Below are 20,047 nucleotides of genomic sequence, written 5' to 3'. Positions count from 1 at the left end.
TCTGTGGCCCAACATGTCAAAGCGTCCAAACACACCATCGACTGGAACAATGTCAAAGTATTGGATCAAGACTCCAACTGGTACAACAGAGGAGTGAGGGAAGCTATTAATATTCACAGACACCCCAGCAACCTGAACAAAGACAAGGGACGACACGACCTGGCACCCGTCTATCGGAACATCCTGTCACATGGCGTTGTTGACAACAACTCGTCATGTGACACTCATCAAGATCAATAACATCAGTTTGAAAAAGGCTTAGCGACCGCAAGCCGAAAGCTCACGTAAGTGAACATTTTTGTTGTGAGAACAGTCATAAATTCATCAATATAACTTCTACATATGTAAAGCAAAATCATGTGGTTGGAGGCCAAACAGAACAGAACTCAATAACCCTTTAAAATTTAAAGTTAAACATTCAGGACAAATTACAATCAATAGATGTATAATCCCCCTAATTTTCCTCCCGTTATTCTACTTACTACATCTTCATCTCGTAATCTTTTGTGTCTTGTGGACCTCCTTGTGGAAGTTGTAGAAGTTCCTTTATGCCGATTACTGCGAAAGGAAACATGGAGAATGCTTAGGCCAAAAAATATAAAAGGTTCATCTCAAAGCTCATGAGTGGTTTGAAAACAAATGCGAAATGCGATTGTTTTTTTAATTCCCAACTTGGTATGGCATTTTTACTGTATTTTGAAGAAAAAAAAACTGATTTTTTTTTTAAATAAAAGAAATTTCCGCATTTCTTTTTTTTTTCAAATCACACGAATTTTTTTTGGCCTTACTGTAGAACAACACACAACAGGTTGTCTTTAACATATTATCCTCACTTGTACACAAAAATCATTTTTATTTTTATAAAAGTAAATTCATAGTTCTTTTCCAATAAAATAGTACCCACTGTGATCATTTTTAAAATCTACCAGACCTCTTATTTTCAACACTGTTGATGTTATTGTGACATTCACAGCGAGTACTGTTTTATTGGACTATAAAGTTACGTCCTAAATTTGATGTTGTGTTAATAAATTCCAATAACAGTCCTGATGAACATGCTCAGGTTATCATTTGTTATTCATATTGACTACATCCCATATACACTTACCCCCGCATGCATGTGGTCTTCTATAACATGTAGTGCCTTTCTTGCCTGATGGTTTCTGTAATGGGGCTAGTTTGGTCACATGACAGGTCAGGTAGATATCCCTTTCTAGGTCTGCATTGCTGATGTCCTGTTAACAAGAAATCATAATAGAAAGAACATAACAAACCTGTTTTGGTAGCAAGATGGTGTATTCCATGTTAAGGGTCAATTAGAATGTCTAGTTTGATGGTGAATATACACATAAAACCATCACACACACATATGTGTACATCCATATGAAAAGGATGCACTTGTCGGCTGCTACATGTGTCTCATTTCACACAATAACTGGGAATAAATACCAGACTCATTTCAAGTAGGGGTCACTTTATATCAGCTCCAAGTCACATGGCGTATTAATACAAAGAACATTCCATAACCATGTCACTTGGGGATGATTTGAAGTGACCTCCACTTGAGATGAGTCTGGTATTTATTTCTAGCTATTATGTGATTGTGAAACGAGGCACATGTAGCAGCCAACAAGTGCATAGTTTTGATATGGATGTACATATATATAGTTTGATCAGCTCGTAATCGGCGGGCCTTATAACATAGTGGATTAATATAAATATATCTAATTTCAAGAGTTGTCTTGTGATATCTCGCCAGAAGTATAACAAATCATTAATTCAAAGTCCTATACTCTATCTACTTTATTTGACACACACAAAATAGATCAGATAGGCTAACTATATCACTCTTAACATGGGTCTACTTTTTGGCGTAGTGGTTTCCCGTCGATTAGGAGCTGATCAAACTATACTATACATTTGTGATATGATACTTACACTGAATATTGCTGTGATGTTGCCTAGTCTTTCAAAATCAAATGGTGATCCATGTTTATTGAATCTCGCCAAAAACCTCTCACTGCAAGGGAAGAAAAAATATGCACATAAATATAACATCACAACAAATCAAAGAAAGTAAACAGAAAAAAAACCTTAGGTTTTGTTTGGCTCCATTCTGCCATATTGGATTGTCACTCATGGGGTTCAAAAGTGTTTGGGTGAAATTGATCCATAATTAGTATCTTGACTTAAAGCAATTAGCATTACAAAGTTGTGCATATACTGCTTTGCTTGTGTACTCATCAGCACAAGACATTATGCTAATCGCATGACAGAATCTGGAGTTATATATGGTGAAACAATCTTTCCTACCCCATGAGCAAAACGCAATCGTGACAGATCCAAGCTTAAGTCTTGAATCTCTACTGCATTTTACTCATCAAATGTTGAGGTTTGTTTCTAAGCTTTTCAGTTACCTTAATTGTTTGCTGAAAGATGCAATAAAAAATTTGCATAACATCTTTCAAATTTGATGAACAAGAACTTTCAAATCAAATCAAATTTATTTATCAAATCATCATGAAAACAATATACAATGAAAAAGTAAATACAAATATAATGTTTATATATAATATGCAATAAGAGCAAATATTTTTCTTTTCCCATGAAACCACTTACAACCTTATTGAAACAAATAGCTGAAGCTAGAAAGTTGCCAACTCTAGACCCGTTCATACTGACTTATTTCACATCAAGGGACCATTGACTAGTGTATAAATATTAACCCCCGAGATAGAACTACTGCTTTTATTTATTACTTTGCTTGTGATTAGTTAATTGTGCGATAGATTCCTCTCAATGACCAATTAAAATACAGCTTCTAAATATTTGAGCTCAATCCTCTTCAGTCCTACCAACATTCTTACCATGCTGCTGATAACCAATCAGCAGGTAGTACTCATAGGGTTAAGATTCTTTCCCCAATGCAATCTTCAACTGAAATAACTTGCCACCTTTCTTGTAGACTAAACATGTGTTGAAGTAGTTTCTATATGTAGATAATTTGTTTTTATTTGGTGTTTTGCATGTGACATGTTTGTCTGACTGGCACCGTCACTTCTCTCATGTATTCTCATTTGTTTTCCTTTTTCAATTTGTCAATTCGCTCAGGTTGTTTTTGTTTCATTTAAGTAGTATTCTGTTGGGCCCATCTGTTATTTGCAACCCCCCAGCTGCCTATATCATTTGTATCTCACATTGTTTTACACCCTGTTACGGTGAATTATCTAGGATGCCTTCTTACTTTAGTATTTCTCTTTGAATTTAGATATTGCCTATAATGCAAATAAATCAAATATATACATGAAAGTAGAAGCAAATAATGCTCATGGATGACATGAATTCAATCAAAAAAGTCTTCATTTTGAACCCTTTAAATCTTTGAGAAGAAAAGGTTGGTGATTACTTCAATGCAGACTTAAAAACAAGAAGGACTCTCAATATTTGTATGAACATTGATTTGTATGCCATAGCAATGAGCTCCTTACCTAATGTATCTGCCCTCATCTACATCAAAGAGTGTAAAGAAAGCCTCTGAACCTTCCCCATTCTCTCCTAGATTTAATGCGTAGTTCTTAAGGTGAAAGTGTATGTGATGAGCAAATGCTTCTGAATCTCGTAGTCGCTGACTCTGACTCTGTGTGAAGACAAGGGGTGTATATTACTATCACATTATGTTATAATATAGAATACTGTTTGATAATTCTAAACAACTACATGCTCAACTCATAAGTTTGATTGAACTATGACAAATACAGGGACAACAATCAAATTTAAATAGTGACTTTTTATATAAATCATCAAATTACGGTACAGATTTAGATCTACATGTAGATCATTATGGAATGAGATACTGCCCAAAACAATAGACAAGAACGGTAACTTCATTAATTTCATATGTGCCATATTTGAATCGTCATAACAAATAGGCGCCTTCATTGGTTTTGGTTGTTGAAATAATTTCAACCTGAGTTCTTTGTAATCAACAACAGCAGCATACAGAGCAACTTAAATACTGACATGCAATTGCATACATAAAATACTATCATGCTTTACATAATAAAATACAAAGCTGAGCTTGAATGAATGAATATTTTACTGGATATATTTCATGATAATGCTTCACATATTCAGCATTATGAACTAATATTATGATGTAAGCAACATAGAAAATCATGATTTATTGACTTTCACTAAGTCATATATAGAATGAATATATTGCATGCTCAGAATGATTGCTAAAATGTTAACTTGAAAATGGTTTAAAAGAAATAACTTGGAGATAAATAAATAATGTGAATAACTAGCAAATCATACCTGTGACGCTAGGCCAACATCTACAACAGCAGTAGGTATTATGGTCTGGGTAGAATAGAACATAATATTACACAAGGGTGGAGCAAACACAGAGGATTACAGTATATATCATTGTGGTTTTATCATAATGACAAATACCAAATTATTAGTAACCATCCCAATTTAAAAGGCGCAGGCAGCAACAATGGTAAAAATGATTTGCCAAAACTTTGATGATGTCTTCCTCATCAGTCTGTATAATGGGTAGTTTATAGTAATCTGGGATTCATAACTATGAAAAACCACAAGAATATGTCAAAACTAGTGGATAGATACTAATGAAATCACTGAGGCTGTACCTTAACTGCAGATGACAAATTCCAAAATTTTCTTTAAAAATTCAGAAATTTCAGAATTGTAAATTGTTATGACCATTTTTGGAATCAGCATGAAAAATGCATTGAAATTAGTACAAACAAGCCTTGTATTGGTTCAGTGGTTCTTGAGATAGTTCTTGATATTTTCAGAAAATATCGCAAAACTTTGACTTTTTATGATGAAGCCTATATGGCCAGCATGCAGAGCATTAACATTCTGTACACCAATGGGTGGTTAGCATTTTTAAATACAGGCTTCTCACTTTCAGAACAGTGAAATAATCCAAAATTGTTGGGCCTGTAATATCTGGATGGTAACTTTTCGGAATCACCTGTCTAACTGGCTAATGTCAAAAATGTTAAGGTACAGCCCTGGAAATCAAGAAAGGCTTAGTGTTCACTATCAGACTCATATCAATCTTGGACAATTCAGTATACACTGTATTCACTCATAATAAACTTAATTTCCCCCAAATACTTAAAGATGACAAATTGTTGATCACTCGTAATAGTAGATGTCAGTTTTTGACAGACTCAACTGCTTCATTACCAGTGCTGTGGTAATATTTTGAAATAGTGCTTAATAAATGATTTGATGTTCATGTTCCATGTTCCATGTTCATGTCCCATGAAGTTATAATTGAGGGAAGAAAACCAAATAAAAGCTTCTGACTAACTAACACCTATATAAATCCAGGACTAAAGATGGTCTGATCAGGTCATTATGCCTTTCAAAATTATCTATGAACCGTTTGTAAGCAGAGAACTGTCTACATGCAAATTATCATGCAAATACACATAATTATGCAAAGCTGTAAAAGTTATACTTTATTTCATCTTGCTTTTGGTAATGATGCATATGTGTGTACTATGTTGGTCGAAGGAAACTTTGTTTTATCTTGATTTTTGTAGTGATTCATATGTCTATTGTACTGGTCACATGACTGAATCGCTTACACTAGCCTGATGCCACAGAGCATAATTATACACATGCATACAAAAGCGATTTTTGGCACACTTGTGGGGCAACTGCGTATCAACTCTGACATGACTACCAAACTCAAGATGAAATCAAGTAAAGCACCAAGTGTGTAATTGTAACCTCTTAACCTCTTATTTAATCACTCTTTGGTAGAAGACTTGAATAAATCTTCATTTAAATGCTAAATCAAATCCATAGCAAGTTCAACAGCCTTTTGTTTTCAATTTACAATAATGCTCTAATCAAATTGGTATCAGTGAGCAATGATTTCAATATAACAACTTTCTTCACCAGATATCAACCAACCTATTTATTAATATCAGTTTCTTTCTTTTTCCAATTCAAATTTAGCAGGTATGTTGGGTACCGTATTCGATCTGATTAGCATCCTATAAAGCAATATAGAATTGTTCAACTAACCACTCCCTAAGTGCCCTGTTTTAAATACACCTGTAAATCTAAATTTGGTCAATGTCTTAAAAATAACCATCACAAATCTTCTGCTTAGGATTAAGACCTCAGAATATACTAAAATTTTAATGTGTATGTAAGTAAATCCCCAATTTGGACCTTCATTGAATTAATTTAATAAGCATCCCCTGAAAATGGCTGACTTACAAGCACCAGGACACTAATAAGGTCAAATACAGTATATCTAAACATCCGCGTTCCAGAAGCTGTCTTATTTGAAAAACTAGGAGTAAAGTTTGTTTATATTTTCAATATGCACCTCTTCACATTTTATATACATTAAGAGCATCAATCAATTTCTAACTCAAAATAGTGCAAGCAGCTGCTAATTTGTGAAGTGCAACATGGTAATGTTAAAAGCAGAGCCATAAAGCTGATCAGCTTTGATAGCCTTCACTCACTGACACATGTGTATCAACATAGTGAATCACTTCATTGATGATATAAATAAACACACAGCCATAAGTAACTCTACACAAGTATGAGTCAGTCCATAGAGTACTTACTCGTTCATAATTCTTGTATGGAAGGAAGTTAATGAGGAGAATTGACAGATATGTCAGACATTAGAATCACATTGGAATACATGTGTTGCTGCTAAACTACTACATGAATGAAAGAAGTGTATGGATTGTTGGAATGCCAACACAACTTACAGTCACTCAATACTTTTTCTACCTCTCAATGTTGTTTCAACTGTACTTTGTTGAGTTTGTTCCCTTACAATGGGCGAAAATTATTCAGTTTTTGTCACTTTTTGTTACAAATTAATAAAGTTCCAACTTACGCTCAGATAAATTCACATAAGCATGTGCCAGTCACGCATTACGCAACATGCAACTTATTCTTAATGAAATACCAACTTTCATGACCACAATCCAATTATGCAAGTCTTTTTAAGGACATTTTTTCAATACATTTTAACATTTGTACTTAGAAAATGGACTGTTGTGTAGATTGGGTAGATTGCATTCCTGTAACCCTTTCCAAGTACAGGCTTAAATTAAGAGAATTGAAAATAAAATTATCAATGAATAGACAAAAATAATACATTGATAAATCTTAAAAATAAAATCTTAAAAATAAAATTATCAATGAATAGACAAAATAATACATTGATAAATCTTAGTTTGATTTAATTCTTTTCTTTTAGATCATGACTCTTTTCCACATTGTTTCTACTATCCACATCAATGGAACTATGCGGAAATTATTTGCTAGAATACAGCAAAATGAAACAATGTTTGATTAATGTAAAAAGTGATACTAGATTCCAGGAAATTTCATGCTCTTTAGATTCTCAGGGCAATACCCATCAAGCCCAGGCCTATTTGAAGTTCAATGATGTGGGCATATGTATTTCAGTACAGTATAGATGCCAGACTGTGAAATGGACTTTCTGTGGTAATGCTAGACAATGAGCTATTCCAGTTGAATTCCATACACCCCTATGGAAGACATGACCTTAATCTGCCAATCAAGGAGTGTGAATTTTGAATGAAGTTACCTGAATGGGTGACTCCATTTGAAATCTACACTCCCTGTATGGTATAATATATGGTCATGTTTTCAAATTGGGATGTATGGATTTCAACCGAAATAGCCCAGTGTTGGGCTAATATATATGTGCTTTTGATAACCCATGAAAATATGAGGTTGTATTGAAATGTGTGGCTACTTGTGACCAATTGGACAGTTTGTGAAATCATGATGAGTGGGATTTGATGCCACAACACCAGCTTGATATTGAGTGAATAGAAAGAATGGTGACGGGCTATTCCAGTTGAAATCCATATACCCCATATGGAAGACATTACCTCTATCTGCAGAGGGAGTGTTAATTTCAAATGGAGTCACCCATTCAGGTAGCCCCATTTGAAATTCACACTCCCTGTATGGAAGATTAAGGTCATGTTTCCCATAGGGGGATGGACCATGGCTTTCAACTGGAATAGCCGAATGGTTAAAAAACCGAATGAGATGACCCAAAACTTACAGGCTTCCTGGTTTTTGTTTGCTCAAAGCTTGCCAAGTGCTGAAACAAATAAAAAAAGATGTAAATTAGAAAAATTTATACTGGAGATAGAATTACAACAATTACATAATATAAACTGATTGCAATATAGCTAACACACTTACTGTTTCCGTGCCTTTCACGAGTTTCCTGCATGTACAGATTAGAGTTCAATGACTGAGCATCAGTTGTTTTGAAGGTATTAAAAAATCTTAACATTTTGCTTTTGGACCAGATCCAAGCAATATATTTAGATTTTTTCACAATACTGATGCAAAGACATTATTCACAACCTTAATCCTAACCCAACCCATGTTTTTTTGGCTATCGGAAGGGTAAGAGGAAACGAAAAGGGAGAGAAGATTAACAAAGAATCCACTTGGCACCCCCAGGATTCGAACCTCGCACCCCCTCGCAGAAGATCCCCCACCCACCTGTAACCACAGGGGTTATGCTGGCCCGGCCAGCGATTCCCTGTTGGGTAAGGTTTAACTGTCACTTGTTTCTTTAATTAAATCTGTATAACAGTACTATTTTTTTAAAACCAAAATACAATTTTAACTTTATCTTTCCTTTTCCCTCTAAAAAATCAAATAGCCGATCTGCTGGAGACCAATTACAACCTGGTACAAATATGGTAGTTGCGTGAGCGTAAACTGCCTGTTCGCTTTGTATACACATAATTATGTCATTATTGCATATAGGCCCTAGTTCCATACCACAAACAGAGGTACACTGTTTTAATATTAGTAACTGCCCATCAAGTTCACATTTTGGCAGGTAAACATGTTTGATTGGGTCTCATCCATTGTGTATATTCATGAGGTTATATATCACCAATGACATCCAATCTTGGAGCTTGTGTAGAAGTGCAAGCATATTGTTTTTGTCAATCACACTTGTCAAAAGGTTTTTTTCAATGTAATTACTGTATTCAACTTATTTAGCACTCTTCTAATAAGCACCCTATGAACTAGTCTTACTTTAATCTATCTGTTTAGTGTACCCTTTTCAGTTCTGACATTATACCATGAATTGGGTCAACTTCTGAACAAATATCATGAACAGATGGCCTGGGTTTTAAGTTTTAATAATTTTGGTTACCATTCCATAATTCTGTATTAATTTTTGCATCCTTGTTTAGCATACAAAAAGGCCATAAATTTGTCATTTAGCAATATCAATGAGCTCTCTTATTAAAATTGATCAGGAGTGCTAATTATTTTGAGTACATTACATGGAATAGCTGTCAAAATTTCACACCCACCACTTTGTAAAGTTCCACAACACTACATGCTCGTGGATCAATGAAGTCTCCATCAACATTGGGTACAAGATCCAGCTCTAGTCTCATGTTGACCCAGTCTATGCAACGGGTGATGTCTGCTTTTGCCTCTCGCATTTGCTCCTGGGGCAGCTGACCTGACATGACCTGGCGCCGATAATCGATCAGCTTCAGCATGTTGTCTCGCAAATCCTCCACCCATAATTCCTTGTTCTGTGTGTCAGAGATGTAAATACATGTAAGTAATTACCAAAGATATTAAATATTAGGGCTGCTAAGAATACACAATTGCATTGTTTATGCGCGATTTACGCGATTTTTTTTCATTCTTACGTTATTTTGATATTTTTTCCGCAGATTTCAAGGGTGTGAGTGGAGCTTTCCAAAAAACGCGGAAAAAAACAAGTATCCATTAGTGTGTTCGAAGCACGCATAGAAAGCTTACCTACTACCATCCGTATTTGTGCGTATTTCATCATAAATATTAGAAGATTAAAAGCTATATTTCATTGCACATATGTGAGTATTGCGTGACAAAATTACAATCCTGGTAGCCATGATATATCCTCTCTTAATTCCTTGTGCTTTTTAGTAAACATGTTGTCACATTTTAGATGGATGGTTACGATTGAAAATGGTACAATTCGACAACCCACATGAAACAATTCTGCAATGGCGTTGTACGTAAACAAAACATCGATCCCAACGGCAACGTTCGATGACCGCTGCCATATGATATGATACTACATAATGCTACACATCCTACCATGGATCTCTATACATGCGGTCGTCTTTCGCAAATTAGTCTCATATGCAGGTTTAATACACGCAACGTAAGTTAGTCTCATACATTAAATTAATGGAAGACAGACGGACGGACAACGATAATGTATAAATCATTGGGGAAAAGCAAAACGCGGATTTTTAGTTTGGGAAAAATAAAACGCGACACAGGCATGCTAAAACGCGGAAATTGGCGAAAACGCGGAACTCTCACATCCCTGAGATTTGGAGAGTCCCTTGACTAACATGTATACTATGATCAGCTTGTATTAGGTGAGAATTATTCGGTTTTTGTTACTGTGTGAGTCAATAAAGTTCCAACGTACGTACTGCAATCATATGTGGTTGATTGAAAAAAAATGAAGAAAATTTGGACAAAAATCACCAAAAATTTACAATTTGTATCCACAAGGGGAAAAAATGTAACCTATGTTCACTTGAGAATCTATTTAAGGTTGGTCTTAACCCTAGAATTATAGATGAGCTCCAAACAGTCCCAGCATCATCCAATAATAAGTGCCGATCATTCCATGGCATGTATGCGACAGATGAAACTGCCACACACATACCGCATATTTTTACAGTCTTTTGTGTAAACGTGAAGATGCGAAGGCACACAATGCTGGCATGATCGTTAGATACACACGATCAAACAATCGGGCCCTCATGAATATGCAAGAATTCACAGCATACAATGCACAGGGACTTTGACTGTTGGAAAATAGTCTGTATTAGTCTATGGTATCACCTATGCCAACTTACCAAGAATTTGGTTTTGAGTATAGCATTCCATTCTTTGAGTACCACAGATACTACCTGTGTTATTGGTGAGCCACCGTCTGGGGACAGGTTCTTTAGGCTGAAAAAACAACAACAAAGATAATAGCATGAAATTGAGAAATATTCATTCTGTGGTGATAAAATGGGCTATTCCAGTTGAAATCCATACACCCCCTATGAAAGACAAGACCTTATTCTTCTACACAGATGGGTGTATATGTCAAATGGAATCACCCATTCAGGTAACCCAATTTGAAATTCACACTCCCTGTGTGGAAGATTAAGGTTATGTCTTCCATAGGGGGTGTATGGATTTCAAATGGAATAGCCCAATTACTGTCTGCAAAACAACATCAGAAAGATTTGCTGATATTGATTACAGTGTTAACATTTGAAAAAAAAAACTTTTGAATATACTTGCAAGTTTGGCACCACTGAACCATACCTTTGTTTGTATGATTGTTTGTTTTATTTTACTTCATAATAAAGATAAACCTCTTTTTTTAGCAAAATCTTTCAAAAATTGTACATTCATAAAATGGTTTGTAAAACTCTTGTAACTTGCATAAATTCAAAGTATACTAAGTGCAACTGACTGACTTTCAATATTGGTATCTGTCCAAACATTCACTTCCTCTTTTTCTGGCTAGAAATGGAATAAAATATGCATGAATACCTTGGCTTTGATAACCTTTCTGGAATACCTATGGTTATGTTATGTTATGATCTCTTATGAGAGAGTATATTTTGTTTTTACATTTAAAAAGTGTCTAGCATGAAACCTGTCATAAAGTCTGTCATCTAAATAAACTTGCAGAGAAATTAGACATCAAAATAACAGAATGTCATGAAGGGAAAACATCACTGATTGTATTTTATCAGCTAACATTCATTCCACCTTTCCAACCATACAATGAACATAATTATTTGAGTAAGACAAAATGTTATGCTACAGTGATGTGACCTATGAATTATTGATAAAAACAAACAGTCAAAAGGCATTTTACTTTGTCAATTTGTTTCACTGTCAGTTGAGTTCATGTACCACTTGGTATGGCAATAATTGCACTATAAGCTTCAGTGATTACAGACGGTTTGTAACGCAGAAGTCTAATTATCCACACATGCCTGGTGATGTTTTATTCATTTGAAGTGTCACAACCTCATCTTTTTTTTGCATACATTTGGATTCACAGGTAATACTAACTGCACACCATTACCCCTCTCCACACGGGTGTTGACTGCAGACGACAAGTTTCAATTTTATTTTTCTTTAATTCACAAATTTCATTGTAAATTTTCATGACCATATTTTAAATCAGCATGAGAAATGCATTAAAATGAGTACAAACAAGCCTAGTTTTGGTTCAGTGGATCTTATCTCCTGATATTTTGAAAAAATATCTGAAAACTTGTGTGACTTTTTAAGTTAAAGCCTATGACTAGCACATAGAGCATTAAGGCTATTTGGAGGGTTAATACAGCCATGCTTTCTACAGTTGCAGCTGTTTTTGCAAGTAACAACAACTTATTTGCAGAAGGCAGTAACTTAAAAATGATTGAAGGATGTCAGTTTTTAAATATATAATTGTGGTTCTTAAGTTAAGATACATTTGAGACCAATCAGAAATGGCAACTTTTTAAATTAAAGCTGTTTCCTTCATTGCAATTAGGTTAGTCAAATAGCAGCTTGCTGGCCTAAGGTGGTACTATTCCCAATAATGTGCTTCCCCAACCAATGTTTAGAAAACATTATAGAAAACAAGGTATGTGACACCAAAAGAATTGTGTTCAACTTCAATTCACATTTGGCATGCCAGATATTACAATCCCTTCCTTAAAATTGTCAGTGGATCAAATATATACATTTGAGAGAAGATAGTATCAATAATTGTGCCAGGCAAAATCCGGTGAACCCTTCAAACTATATACCTTTAATTACAAAATGCCGCTTCAAAACAAACTCTAGTGGTTGGAATCTGATACGTATAAAAAATGGGGCACTTATCAGCTAGGCCACAGGGAGATGCATACAAAATGCTTGCCATTAAAAACCTCTATGTACCACATGGAAGTGATACAAAACAAAAATACTTGGCATATCTTTCTTCATAAATATAAGCAGGTAGGTGCTGATTAATTTCTCACATTTCACACATAAATTGGAATACAAAAGCTGAGTTTCTGAGCTAATTTTGACAAAGTATCAGGTGGCTCAAGTATATTGTGTTCCACCTCCAGAATTGAGTGCATAATCCAGGAGATATTACTTACAATTATGTATCACACCTGCTATATCCATTATATCTAGGATATTATTTCACATCCATCCACTACTGATGGTAGGTGTATCTAGCTCATCTTAGCAACTTGTTATGGATGACTGCCATGAACATACAATAATATTGTTATTCTATAATGTGCAGTATGTTTGAAAATTCCAAATGCAATTTAATGATCACTCATTTAACAACACACATTTATACAAACCTAATACCTGGAGTGTTGCTGCAGTGGAGTTTTTTATTTTTTCGGTTTTGTAGTGTCCCAGGACCTAGACCTAAATGCTAGGATCATTCATGGTTGACCTAAAAAAATAAAAATAAAAATAAAAATTTTCAAGATGTTTTGTATTTTGAATATGAAAATTGATAATATGTATTCATGTCATACTTATTAATGATTTCAAAATGCATTGCATTTTGAAATCATTAATAGAGTATGACATGAATACATATTATCAATTTTCATATTCAAAATACAAAACATCTTGAAAATTTTTATTTTATTTTTATTTTTTAGGTCAACCATGAATGATCCTAGCATTTAGGTCTAGGTCCTGGGACACCCAAAGCCGAATATCTTAAAAAAAAAAAAATATATATATATATATATTTTTTTTTTTCGAAAATTTGGGGGTGGGACTTTACTCGAAGGTGGACTATACTCGCGTCAGTACGGTAATAACACACCATAACACATGGTAATCAACCATGAATGATCCTAGCATTTAGGTCTAGGTCCTGGGACACTCCAAAGCCGAATAACTTAAAAAAAAAATATATATATATATTTTTTTAATTTCTGAAATTTTTCGAAAATTTGGGGGTGGGACTTTACTCGAAGGTGGGACTATACTCGCGTCAGTACGGTAATAACACACCGGTAACAAAAGTTATGTATATTATAGAGGCAAGGAATCCAGTTACTACACTGGAATTTCATTGAATCAAGACAAGCGGTACGTTATATATGATAAGAAAAGAGGTAAAGCTAGAATGTAACTCATTTCTTAACACATATCATGAACCACTTGTTTTGAATCGCTGAAATTTCAGTGAAGTAATTGGATTCCTTGCCCCTATAATATACATAACTTTTGCTACCAGTGTGTAGTTATTTTTGAGAAAAATGCAATTTAGTCAAACAATAATCAGGGGTGTAGTACCCTCTTAATGTTTCCATTTTGCAGTTATGTAGCTGTAAATTTTGTTTAACAAATGTTCTAAAACATTCCAATTTGATGGTTGTAATTTTGCATTTCTATAATTACTCAAGAACCCCAGCACACATTTATCAATCTAATTAGCCTACTTCTACACAACCTGTCACCATTAATTTGACACCAATTACGCAATGTGATATTTATCAATCCGAACATTACACCCTCAAACTGCACTCTAGACATTTAATGTTGTCATACCTGCTGTATGCTAATTGAAAATCCCTAAACAGATTCCACTGAAACAACACAAACCCTAGTCTAGTGCAATGATCTCAATTGCTTCCAGATATATATATGTAGGCTATTATAGTTAACACATTTTTTACATGAGACCCAATGGGCTTTAACTGAAGTGTTGTAGCTAGAGATCATAGCTGGCTATTGACAGCATGTTTTTTCCCTTTCCAGTCCTGTGCAAAAGACAGTAATAAGTCAAGTCAGTGTTAAAAGCTATGCAATAATGGATTTATGAGCTTTGAAAATTGACACAATTATTATTTTTGTCAAAGCACATTACTAAGTGGTTCCATCAATGAATTAGGGCATGTTTTGAGAAGCATTTTTCCACATGACTGGTGAGCAATAATTGTGTATAGCTGCCTGGCTTCAGACATCTGATCTATAGGTAGGCATCTATATGATTGGACCCTTGATACTAAATAGAGAAAAAACATCCTGAGCTAGCTAATTGCAATAGTTAGGGGTTGTGCAACATTATGATCCAGAGAGTAAAATTTCCAAACAGTATGACAAAATTTGTTTGCCCCCTTCTCACCCTGCCAAAAAATCCTTTCCCCGCTCACAGTCTGCCAAAAAACTTTGTCATCCTTCATTATATGCCAAATTTCTGGGAACCCAATTTGCAAACTTTAAATGGTCTATATATCTTTTGCGAGCATAGCGAGCAGGAAATTTTGCACATTAGAATGTTTCTGTACCAGTTTCCTAAGCCTTTTTATAGTGTATTTTAAAAGGGGCCCGCATATGGGTGCCAAAAATTGTATCCCCTTCCCCTTTTGACCAACAAAATTGTTTGCCCCACCTTTTTTGGCTTCCCAAAAAATTCTTGTCCCCCAATTTTACTCTCCCCTACAACACATAAATATCACACACAGCCCCTTACTATATAGAATCAGATGAAGAAAATAATACTGTTTTATAGAAATATGTTTCACTTTAATATCAGGAGATGACAACAAACAAATTAACTGAGTAATTGTTAGTGGTTAACCAATTATACCCAATTTACATACATTTCTATGGTTCACACTATTGTCAAAGTGACAGCAACAATTCAATAATTTGAAACCTCAGAGTTGAGGGAGGACAGAGTTTCACTTTGATAAAAGTGTGAACCATAGAAAATTTACAGCAGATACTCAATACACAATGTTTTTAAAAGTCTGTTTTTTTGCCTCTTATAAGCTGAACATACTTATTTATTATTTAATATCAGGAGATAACACAGCCAACTTAACTGAGTAATTGTTAGTGATTAACCAATGATATCCACGGTACATATATTTCTATGGTTCACACTATTGTCAAAGTGACAGCAACAAACCTCACAGTTGAGGAAGGTTTCACTTTGACAAAAGTGTGAACCATAGAAAATTTGCAGCAGATACTCAATACACGATGATATGAGTCTAATTTTTCACCTATTAGGCCAAAAAAAAAAAATGGTTTGTCTCAAAGCTCACGAGAAATTTAAAAACAAATGCGAAATGCGATTTTTTTTTTTTTTTTATTCCTGACTTTTTTCATGGTATTTTGAGAAAAAAGTCTGATTTTCGCCGATTTTTTCTGGAAAAAACTATAAATTTTTTTTTTTTTTTTAAATAAAAAAATTTCGATTTGTTTTTTGTCAAATCGTGAGATTTTACAGCTTTGAGACGAACCTTTTTTTTTTCACCTATCATAAGCAGAACAAACTTTAGCATGAATTATTATGAAGTTATAATCGATTGCACAATTAAGCCCCTACAATGTATAAATTATTATAACATCCAATTGCAAAGTGCAACCAAAGTGAAACAAGCAGGATATTGTGCTTACAGAGAGAACTAAACATAATCATGCTTGGCAATTGCCAAATTACACATGTAAAACAAGTTCAAAGTATCATGACAAGTCCAATAATGGCTAACAGCCAACCAAAACTATGAATCATTTTTCAACTCAAAGTTAATACTAAACATATGACTTCAAGAGATGTTGACATAGGTGCCTGCCCTAGTGTGATCATCTCCTTGTCTTGTCTTGTTCTCAGTAAATTATTCAATTAGTGCAAGTAGTTGTCCATTCCATTGGGTTGGTTGGCTGGCTGGCTGGCAAATCATGTAGTCTGACTGCTAACACATAATTGCTGGCCGATATAGACAAGTGATGAGTACCGTATGAGGCAGGCAGAACTAATGCCTAACAAATTTGTACTCTCCAACATAAATTTTCTTTCCACACACATCAGCTAGCTAACAAATACACATGAAGAAAGAAAAATCTCAAAAGGAACAAAGACAAAAAACAAGAACAAAGCAAAAAAGAAACCTTCGCTTGTTATTCTCAGCAGTTTGTCGAGAATCAATGGGACATACCAATCAATGAAACAAGCCTTTCTCCTCCCCCATACACTTGTAAACAAATGCATCAACTTCTCTATCTCTCTCACACACACACCTACTTGTAAATAGCTCCAAACGAGGACCTCATTATGCATACATTTGTACCCCTTCTTAATCCACAAACCGTGGGCCTCACACACACATACACCAGACCACTCCATAGCACATACCCTCTATAGGTGGACCCATTTTATATGCATTTTTACAGATGTCCTGGTAATATCCAGCAGCCAGAGGACATCCACGGTTGGAGGTGTGTCCTCGTTTGTAATGTGTGATTCCATATATGTAGGTCCTCATTTCAGGTATTTACAAATGCACAGGCACCTACTCACACACAATCACACTGTCACTCTCTCACCCCCCCTCCCTGTCATCCAGACAGCCCACCGTACATAGTCAATTTTGATTTATTGAAATCACAAAATGAGAACGCACCTATTGTTAGAAGCAACGAAGCCACAGACTATAGTCTCCTTCCTAAACATTTAGTGCATGATTATTCAGGTAACATACTACACAGCCTATACATGACAATGTAAATGCTTGGCAACAATTTCATCCTGCTGCTTGCTTCAAATAAATAAAAGTCTAGCTATGAGCTACACTGGATTAGTTTTAGATTTGTGTTTATAGGCTCACTATTACCCCCTTCTTCATTTCCCCTGCATCAGAATGTGTCCATTTTATCCTATTCCGGAGAAAAAGGCATGTGAGCTGCATGACAATCTTGATTCTACTGAGCTATATGCCAGTGGGATTTTGAGACAATCTTTTTGCTTCAGTCAAACAGTCTGTAAAATAACTGATGCAAAACTTTAAGGTGATTGACAGCCTCATCCCCCACTTAAATTCATCAAAATGCATATTTTTATATCAGCTGAAAGCTCATGTATTTTTCTTTTTAATATATTGAAATTAAGCATTTCACAGCAGTATATTTCCGAAACAAATCATCAAAAAACTGTCAAATTAGTGTCGACTGTGGTATACCATGAGTAATAAGACTAATTCAACATTTTTTGATATAATCTTCGAAAATACACCGATTTGAAACTCCTAATTTCAATATGTTAATGAGAAAAATAGGGTATTTCATTTGATATCAATATATTACATGATCATGATGATCATCCTTAAGGTTGGTCTGAACCCTGGAATTATGGAAACTTTGGGCCTCATAACTTCTAAATTGTTGGTCTAAAGTATATAAAAGTATACATATTTAGAATGGCAAAGACTTGATAAGTTCATCTGAGAGGTCAAATTTGGGCCAAAATGGCACTTTTGGCCCAAAATCCCCAAATAATGGTTTTGGCCCACTTCTTTTTTGTGCACCGTAACAAAAAAATTCTTGAGCCAAAATTTTTTTTGAAACTAATTTTAAAACTAGATCAAAATATCTGGGACCCGTTTTTTCATTTTTTTGAATTTCGACTAACTTTGAGAAATTTGCACCAAAAATGGTCAAAAAATGCCGATTTTTCAAAAAAATCATAAAAAAGCCCGATTTTGGCACAAATTTCAAATATTTTTGGTGAAATTGGTCAAAATTCAAAAAAATGAAAAAACGGGTCCTAGATATTTTGATCTAGTTTTTAAAAATTAGTTTCAAAAAAACTTTTGGCTCCAAGAATTTTTTTGTTACGTGCACAAAAGAAGTGGGCCAAAACCGTTATTTTTGGGATTTTGGGCCAAAAGTGCCATTTTGGCCTAAATTTGACCTCACAGATGAACTTATCAAGTCTTTGCCATTCTAAATATGTATACTTTTATATACTTTAGACCAACAATTTCGAAGTTATGAGGCCCGAAAGTTTCCATAATTCCAGGGTTCAGACCAACCTTAATAAAAACACTATAGACTACCAGTATCATGCTGTATAACTGTCAGTAATTCCATAAGGAATAAGTCATATTTACAATAAGTATTTATGTGTTCTTTTTGCATGAATGCATGAAAGGGACAACATTTTTGATTTTCCAAATACATCGGGTCACCTTCCTTTAAAAGCATGATGCATTTTTGGTCTTTTCCTCCATACTGTTCACAGAGTATATCTGCATATAAATCATGCATTTAGTAAATTGTGCTTGGCATGCTTATCATCATACTGTTTTTAATACATACCTTACAAATCACAAGAGAATGCCATACAATGTTATTTCCTCATCATCATTTACCCCTGCATTTCCCCCTCCCATTTAGTCCCCTACCTAGACAGCTACCTCTTATGCTCGCTCTTTTTGTTGTCGGGTAATCCACTGATTCCCTCTTGTCATACAAGAGCGACTTTTACTGGCAATAAGTAGCATTATGTGTATTCCCTGGTGACCATAGTATAGATGGGTAAACCTGAGTGGGAAACCTGGCGTACATGTTGTGAATATCATATGATGACATGGGAAGGTGGTTACCTGATTGTCAATGACAGCAAACACACCAGCAAAGGTCACTAGGCACAGTACAGAAATGTCCCTCCCATCATGCATCACTCCAATGCCTCTATAAACAGTGGGCATGTAACATTTAATGACCTGCATGCTAGCCACAGCCTTCAACATAACATTTTCTCAAAATAACTAGAGTTATCTTAAGAACCACTGAACCAATACTAGGCTTGTTTGTACTCATTTTAATGCATTTTTCATGCTGATTTAATTCTAAATATGGTCATGAAAAGTTACAATTCTGTCATTTTTTAATTTAAAAAAATTGAAACTTGTTGTCTGCAGTCGACACACAATCAAACTTCTTACCAAGTTAAAATTATGCAAATTCCCTAGCACTGCCCCACGCACCCACTGCATGACATCACATGCACAGAACTGACGAATCGTGTGCGTAGGATCGGTGAAATTTTTGTAAAATTTGGTAAAAAACAGCTCGTGCATATTGTCCGTCTCTGTTGAAAAGCTGCAACCTCCGC

The 20,047-nt window shown here is 34.8% G+C and overlaps 1 protein-coding gene across 1 annotated transcript in view; it reads right to left on the bottom strand.

Moving 5' to 3' along the window:
• LOC140149279 (dedicator of cytokinesis protein 3-like) overlaps positions 1-20,047 on the bottom strand; it is a 134,451-nt gene that overhangs the window by 62,515 nt on the left and 51,889 nt on the right. The window contains exons 5-12 of the mRNA XM_072171541.1: positions 10,971-11,067; positions 9,408-9,638; positions 8,123-8,161; positions 4,318-4,362; positions 3,489-3,637; positions 1,939-2,020; positions 1,109-1,235; positions 483-558 (exon numbers count right to left, since the gene is read on the bottom strand). Coding sequence (XP_072027642.1) covers positions 483-558; positions 1,109-1,235; positions 1,939-2,020; positions 3,489-3,637; positions 4,318-4,362; positions 8,123-8,161; positions 9,408-9,638; positions 10,971-11,067 — 846 coding nt within the window. The remainder of the gene's footprint in view (positions 1-482; positions 559-1,108; positions 1,236-1,938; positions 2,021-3,488; positions 3,638-4,317; positions 4,363-8,122; positions 8,162-9,407; positions 9,639-10,970; positions 11,068-20,047) is intronic.

The sequence above is a fragment of the Amphiura filiformis genome, chromosome 3 (genome assembly GCF_039555335.1).
Source record: "Amphiura filiformis chromosome 3, Afil_fr2py, whole genome shotgun sequence".
Lineage (NCBI taxonomy): Eukaryota > Metazoa > Echinodermata > Ophiuroidea > Amphilepidida > Amphiuridae > Amphiura > Amphiura filiformis.
This window is presented reverse-complemented; position numbering and strand designations above follow the sequence as displayed.